The sequence below is a fragment of the Vicia villosa genome, unplaced genomic scaffold (genome assembly GCF_029867415.1).
Source record: "Vicia villosa cultivar HV-30 ecotype Madison, WI unplaced genomic scaffold, Vvil1.0 ctg.000010F_1_1, whole genome shotgun sequence".
Classification (NCBI taxonomy): Eukaryota; Viridiplantae; Streptophyta; class Magnoliopsida; order Fabales; family Fabaceae; genus Vicia; species Vicia villosa.
The window spans coordinates 279,662-288,192 of NW_026704940.1; the positions used below are offsets into that span (position 1 = coordinate 279,662).

Sequence of the window (8,531 nt, forward strand, 5' to 3'; positions counted from 1 at the left end):
AAATTATAAGAAGACTTTTTGCTGATAGATTAATTATAGAAGATCACAACTTTATTATTAAGAGAATTATAGGATTACCTTTTAATAATAAATCAATTATAAGAGGTTATGACTTTAATTTACATCCTCAAATTAACTAGTATTAGGATGTTTTTTAATATTTTTCAATTCCACGCTTTCGGCCAATAGGAGCAAAATATTTGTGCAAATTAAAAAGGAGGAAGGAGTAGTAACTATTTTTTGACAGAGTTAATTACACCAACTTAGAACCAAGTTAGAGTGTTTTACTCTTTCAATTTATTGAATTGGTCATGTTTGTAGTGAGATATGCGTCACGCGTGAATATGGGTGTGTATGTGTTTGTAGTCTATTCAAAATTTTCAATATTCAAAGCCTTTGAAGTCAAAGCAAAACCTATAATCAACTCAACTCCACTTCCTATATAACACAGTTATGTCTCATCTCCTTCCATCAAACCACAACACATTTCACATACATATTTTATCATATACAAATTCATTCAAACATACATGGCTTTCACTTATAGAATGATCCTTTTCAGAGTTCTGCTCCTTGTACTAATCATATTTGTAACATCTCAATCAAGAGTAGATTGCAGACCTTTATCCATACATTGTTATGAATGGTCTTCATGGGGTAATGGCCTTCTCTTGCAATCTCTTCCAAACGCTCCTTCACCTCCTTCAAATGGAGATCCTACTCATTAATCATATTAACATACACACATATTGTTCAAGTTCTATGTGTCAGTGGATTGTATCAATTTTTATTTCTTTTTAGTTGCATGTCTCACATGCAATTTTATTCTTTCATATGGTATTCATTAATTGTATTCACTTTCAATTTCAATCATCCACAGAAAAAACTTGAGGTATATTCTTTTATGTTGTAATATGTAAATTTGGACCAAGTCTGAATAATTATTCTCCTTCAAAAGTGATTGTTTTCTCTTGTTATTTGCTCTTTAATAAATTTCCTTTAAACTAAATATATATGGTGGATAATAATAGTATTCATCATTGTATATTAAGTGATAGTGGAGGTTCAATATATTCGCAATGTTTAAAATTAGCTAAATAAAAGCATTTAAAAAACGAAAAAAAAAATTGAGTAAAAGAAACATACAATAAGATGGTACATCAAGATGGAGCTCTATTGATCATGATGATGAAAGAGTTACACTTACACGCACTTGTTTATATAACTTCAAGTCAGGCTTTTCATGCTTCTTAGAATAACAAACTAGATGGAGAGAAAACTAAAATTGAAATCTATAACAAAAAGAGAAGGCTGAATGAATAAATCATGAGATCTCAGGGAGTTTGAAGGGAAGGAGAAAATAGAGTTTTGAAAAAGATTTTTTCATTTTTAAGTATAGAAAAAATTTAATATTTTATAAGAATTTTTTTTAATAGAATGATAAAATAGTATTTATCATTAAAATATTTTTAATTTTTAAAATACTATAACGACAAAAATTATATTGAACTTCTCGGGTCGATTAGCACCCGCTTGACGCTCCAGTCATGTATTTGCACTTTTATGACCATCGGGTCATTTTCATGGGCCAGTATGTCCCTCGAGTCTCGCTTTGAGAAACTAACTACCACTGACTTCTCTTCTCCCGATCTAGGCGATGTTGGCTGTGAAACATTTTACTTCTCGGGCATACCTCATCCTTGTCGAGCTGATTTCACCACCTCCTGCGAAACCCCCTGTGATAGTGTTGAGGGTGTGACGCACCAGCCGGGTTTCACGCTATTCCTCGGCACTCTTCCCCTTCTTGGTAGAGGGGTCCTCTGAGTTTGTTTCCCTCCGAGAGGGGCTTCTCTTTCCCGCAGACCCCCCAACATATTTCACATAGGATAATAAATTTCCTTGTTGAATAAGTATCTTGATTTCCTTCTTTAGCTGATGACAGTTTTCAGTATGATGATCCTTCATACGGTGATATAAGAACACCGACATCCTTCATGATTCCCCATCACTGCACCGAGCCTCCTAGGCCTGGGTGGTGTTGGTAGCAACATGAGATGCGCCACTTCGCGTAATATGTCCGCTCGCTTGGTGTTGAGCGGTGTATAGACCTCGGGGCGCTGTCGTATTGCCTATGATTTGGCCTAGCCGCCGGCCTGTACATCTCGAGTGACACATATTTGTTGCTCTTTTCTTTGTCCCGACCCTTCCTGCCGGGAGTGAGGTCTCTCCTTGGCGTCTCGGGATCGCTTCTCCATGTTACTTTCCTCGCCCTTAATGTAACACTCGGCCCGGTTCATTACTTCATCCATGTAAGAGGTTGGCTTTTGCGCCAAAGATTTATTGAAGTGACCAGCTCTCAAATCATTTTGAAAAGATCCCACAAACTTTCTTGATTTGGGTGTGAGACCTTTATGGTTTCCTCATTGAAACGCGCCATGTATTCGCGGAGAAACTCGAAGGGGAATCTTTTTTCTGGTCAGGTCCTGGTAACCGGTGATGGAGAACCTCGGTAGGCTCATGTAATAGCGCAAGGCGACATCCTTGAATGTTTCGGCCATGAGTTTGAACTTTAGGGAGTCGGAAGCGCCGACTATCGCCATCTGATTATTGATGGAGATAATATGCTCTTGGGGATCGCTTTTGCCACCAAAGGATGCCAATGTCGGAGGTTAAAAGTTTTCCAGCACGAAGTCCTCCCATATGGCTTCAGCCAACGGTTTGGGGTATAACAATTCTTCCTTATTGTCCCCCTCTGGTAGGCTTGAGCTTGAAGTGTCTGAATGTTATCTTGCATGGTTTCATTCTCCTGTCAGAGAGCCTCCATGACGGCCAATAATTGCGCCATATCTGGCAGAGGGTCCTGCTCACACATGCTAGGTGATAATACAGACATCTTGCTGATGGAAGATCAAATGATTTTGTGCGGCCTGGGAAACTTTTACCAAGGCCCCACGGTAGGCGCTAAATGTTTCTGCATAACACCTTTGGATAGCCTTCTTGAAGTGAATCAAGCAAGCCTGAAGATGTTTTGTGCTCTCAAAGCTATTGGATTTTTTGTATGTTCTGCGTATTGTCTATATTCTTCTCCATAGGATGCTCGCCTTTTATAGTTAACCATTTGCACATATTGGGCAGCAACCCTTCAAATGCAACAATAATAAGGCTTTAATAACGATCGTCGTTGTTATAATGAAGGTGTAATGATTTCCCCCTTAATTTTTGTAACCTCCATGCATCTTTCAAACTACCGTAACCGTCACGCCGACTTGGCACCTCGTCACTCCGACTAGACGCATGCCTCGCTCACTCCGACTTCGTTCACCGGCCCCGAGTAGGTTCATTTTTCCTTATGTCTGACCCCACACCTCGAGTCAAATCCTACATGTGACTCATACGCCCGCCTTCAGCATATGTTTCTTTTCCGATTTTCAAATCGTCTTTGAGAATTTTAGAGTGTACATAAGCCCCCGATCACGAGACCCATCGGGCCGATGTGTTTGGTCGACGACCCTTAAAATTCTTTGGCCAGTCTCCTTAACCGACTACTCCCAGATCCAACGGTTACCTGGTGGATACGTGCGTTAGTGGGTTTTTAAAAATAATGATGGGCCGTGTCCCATCAACATCTCTTCACCTTCACTTATAATGATGATTTTATGGGAAAATCATTATCATCATTACCTTATCCCCTAGCCTCCGTAACACATCCAATATATTTAAAAAAAAACCTCACCTTCGCCTTCTCCTCATCAATCACCTACTTTATTTGCTCCAAGGATTCTCTCTGCTCTGCCTCCTCCTCTTCATCAACGTGTCTTCAACTTTTTCCTTTCATCACTCAGGTAATCTTTACTTTATTTTTGTCTTTTAATTTTTTATCATAGTGCACATACGAGAGTGTGACGACTTGGGGAATGTACATGTTCCCTGAAAGGCCCAAGAGAGAAGCGAACTCTAGGAAAAATGCATGAAAGAGTGTGAGGGACATTTAGGGTGGACGGAGTTCGACCAAATCATTAGAGAAGTTTATGGTGATTTATTTTCACCTCTCAGCGACATTGATTCAGAGTCCCTATGGCCTCAGATTTTGTCGAAGTCTTGATGGAGACAAATGCATCTTTCATTGATTCAAAAGTTCTAAGCTATGGCCACAGCACCGTGGACTCCCATGATATCTCCAAACTCCGTTCTAGCATGAGCCTCTCATCCATTGGGAATGAAGAAGATGTGGTGCTAAAACCATGCGAAGACGGTGAAAAGTTGTTATTCCTTATGTGGGGCCCCGAGTTGGTTCATTATTCCTTATGTTCGACCTCACACCCTGTGTCCAGTCCTACATGTTACTCCTTCGTCCGCCTTCAGCCTATGTTCCTGTTCCGACTTGCAAATCGTCGTTTAGAATCTTATGGTGTACACTCGTAAAGTTATTTGTTTTTTTTTAATTTAATATTTGATGTATCTGGATAGGCAGACCTGATATTCATGCATCAACAGTGCAACAAATATATACATACCAATAATATCCCTATTGAGAAAAACAATTAGAAAATAGAAAAATGATTAAGATAAAATTATAAAAATCTAAATATATAGTTAAAAATCAAATAAAATCAATTTTTTTAATATTTTCAAAAATGTGAAAACATAAAATAAATCAAATAAAATAGAAAAATAAGAAATTTAAGGTTTGTAGGGTTTTTTCTAATAAAATGGCACTATAAAATTTTTATTCAGAGTCAATTTTCTAAAAATTTATGAGTTTTTTATTGTGTAAGGTGCATTTGAAGATGCATCTTCAAAAATTTATGAGAACAATTTTAGTTTTTTAAAGGTGTAAGTCACGCCATAAGAATAGAAAAAGAAATTGCCTCAACATTTTTGAAGTCTCAATAAAATATATTATTAATAGAGTAAATCAATAAAACAATATTTTTTAGAATTTTTAAAAAATTAAAAAAATTAATATTGTAATGATTGACTGAATCAGTAAACATATATAAATTATAATGATTGGTTTATCTTAATTGTTCAATAATAAATTTAAATAAAACTAATTATTATTAGAGTGAAGACTCATTTTGGTCCCTCACAAATATTACACGAGTCAAATTAGTCCCTCACAAAAAAATTGACCAACTTAATCGCTTACAAAATTTAATCGGATCATATTAGTTCTTCTGCTAATATTTTTCTCAAATAAGTTTTACTTCTAAACCGGTTCTTTTCATACTTTTAAACCGTGACTGAACTGACACGTTGGATTTTTATTTTATTTTTTTAATACTAAATTAATTTTTATTTTTAATTTCATTGTTAAACAATTATCATTGAATAATATCAAAAAAGTCAAAATTGTTTCTTATAAAGTAATTTTTAAACAAGTAATTTCCATGATTTCTACTAATATTAACAAATTTTATACATAAATTTTTATCTATGAGGTCTCAAATCCAAGTCCCTTCCAGTTAAATAATTTTCACATTACAACTAGACAAATCAATTTTTATCGTTAATAAAGTGACTATCATTTACAACTAGAAAAATCAATTTCAATTGTTAATAAAGTGATTATTTTTTACAACAAGACAAATCAATTTTTATTTTTAATAAAGTGACTATCATTTACAACTAAACAAATCAATTTCTATTGTTAGTAAAGTGACTATCATTTCCAACTAGATAAATCAATTTCTATTGTTAATAAAGTGATTATCGTTTACAACTAGACAAATCAATTTCTACCGTTAGTAAAGTGACTATCAATAACCACTAGACAAATCAATTTCTATTGTTAGTAAAGTGATTATCATTTACAAATAGACAAATCAATTTCTATTGTATTAAATTGACTGACATTTAATCTGAAGAGACTTAGATTTGAGACCATATTGATACAAAATTTGTATTTTGTATTTTAAATTTAGAATTGTTTAAGATTAACACATGGGCCAGAGTTCAACTTCTTATAAGAAATAATTTTGGCTTTTTTATATTATTAATTTACAATTGTTTAAAAATGAAATTATAAATAAAAATCTAGTATTTAAAAAATGAAAAATAAATAAAATCCAATGTGGCAGTCCAGTCACGGTTTAAAATTAGGAAAAAAACCGGTTTGAAAAAAATATTAACAAAAGGACTAATATGATCCGGTTTAATTTTATAAGGGATTAAATTGGGTCTATTTTATTGTGAAAGACTAATTTGACTCGTGTAAAATTTGTAAGGGACCAAAATGGGTCTTCATTCTTATTATTATTATTATTCATATCAATTTCAAAATTAATAATCTTACTAAGATTGTTTTTCTTTATTCTGTATATTTTTGTTGTTATGAGTATATCTTTTACTATCTATACTATCTTATTTCCACACAAAAAAAACACTTTTAAAGTACTATGAATAATCAAATATAACAATATCTTATCAACGTCAAATATAAATTAAATAGATAAAATTATATGATTAAAAAATCAAATATATATCAAAATGATTTTAGATTTCGAGAATTCTAATAAAATTGGGATACAAATATACACTCAAGATTGGCTTTGAACGAGAATGGCTTTTCTCTCACCATAACATTTTTGCTATATATAATATTATTCTATAATAAATTGTAATAAAAGAAGGTATTATTATTCATACCGATTTCCAAATTTTTAATTATACTAAGGTTGTGTTTTTTTCTAATTCGGTAATTTTCATATCTTTTACAATCTATATCATCTGATTTTCATAATAATAAAATAAAATAAAAAAAGGTATATCATCCTCAAATATAAATATTAAATAGGCTAATATCTCATTAAAAGAATAAAATATATATCAAGAAGATTTAAGATTTTGAGAATTCTAATAAAATTGAGATATTAATGAGATATAATTAATTGATACACACAAGATTTAATATTTTTGCCTATATATAATTTTGAGAATCTCACAATACATTGCATCATAACTTGAATGACGATGGATTTCCTCTCAACAGCTCCTTATGTCATCCTTCCTTCTTTCAACCAAGAAACGTACTATGAAGAAGAAGACGACAACAACGTTCATCGTGACATTCTATTCGACAACAAATACTATAAGTGGAACACTATCTTCAACTCTCATGAAGGTGCTTGGTGTGTAGGTTCTTCTAATAATTTCTTGATATTTCTTGACAACAAAGGTTGTCCTTTTCTTCTAAATCCATCTTCCAATACTTTTATTCATGTTCCACCTTTTACCCCATCATTCATTAAACATGCAAATGTTCCCTCTTATTCTTATTATGTTCAATATCTTCGCAAAACTTTTGTATCCAAAGCGGTGTTGATGTCTTCTCCGTCTCCTTCACAATACACCCTTGCCATTATGTATGATTGTCCATGCAGAATTGCTTTTTGCAATAATCATAAGGCTTCATGGGTTGAACTCAATGATGCGAAACGGTCTTATTCTGATATTGTGTTTGATAATAACATTCTATATGCTTTGGATGAAGATGGATCAATTGAAGGGTGGGATTTTCTTTATAAGAAGAATCCGAAAAAGATTTTGGAAATTAATTATCCAACCATGATTTTAGATAAGGAACAAGTGATAAAATTTTCAGTTGATAAGTTTTCATCTAAACTTTATTTGGTGAAATCCAAAGGAGATTTCTTGTTGATAGAAAGGTTCATTGGTAATTTCGTTCGTGCTAATGGTGAAGTAGTTTATGAAGGAAGTTGTCTATCGGATGAGGTTGAAATTTGTCCTTATAGAACAAAGCATTTTAATGTGTACAAACTTGATTTGGTGAAGAGAAAGTGGGAAAAGGTGAGGTCTTTAGATGGTCAAGTTGTGTTTGTAGGTGCTAACGAGTCAATGTTACTGGATGCTTTCAAATGTCGGAATGAAGAAAATTCAATTTACTTTAGTGATGATAGATGGGAAGAGATGAACTTAGACTATTTATACGGTGGACATGATTGGGGTGTTTTTCATCTTGAAGATTCAAGTGTCAAGTTCTTAGCTCCTTATGCAAATAAGATGGATCCACCACCTATTTGGGTAGTTCCATATTCTAATTAACTTGTATTACAAGTAATTCAAGTGTAATTTTACTTTTCAAGTGAAAGTAATTTTAGTATCTACTACTTATAATCAGGATTATTTTTATATGATTTATTTGCATTGGATTATGATAATATAATTTAATTATTCGTTGTGTTCATTCATTATAAGAAATTGAATATCAATTTATTTATTATTCAAATTATAAGAAATTGAATATCAATTTATTTATTATTCAAATAATTTAGTAGTTAGAATCGCACTCATAAAATCGGAATTCGACTTGAATCTCTCCCAAATACATATTAGTCTAATGGATAATTTTTTATAACCAATATAATTCTTTTTATAGAAAAACTAAAGAATACAAATCTCAAACACTAGAATAAGAATCTCATACACTATAAAAATTAATCATGCTCAATTAGTACAACTTTATTTACGAGTTGGAGAAATCTTACCACTTTATACCTTCAAGACTGCAT

General features: G+C 32.8%; 1 protein-coding gene across 1 annotated transcript; it reads left to right on the forward strand.

Annotated features, from left to right (window-relative positions):
* The first annotated feature begins 6,972 nt into the window (after positions 1–6,972).
* LOC131621626 (putative F-box protein At5g55150) lies at positions 6,973–8,064 on the forward strand. Its single transcript, XM_058892663.1, has one exon. The coding sequence runs from the start codon at positions 6,973–6,975 to the stop codon at positions 8,062–8,064; it is 1,092 nt and encodes a 363-aa protein (XP_058748646.1).
* The last annotated feature ends 467 nt before the right edge of the window (positions 8,065–8,531 follow it).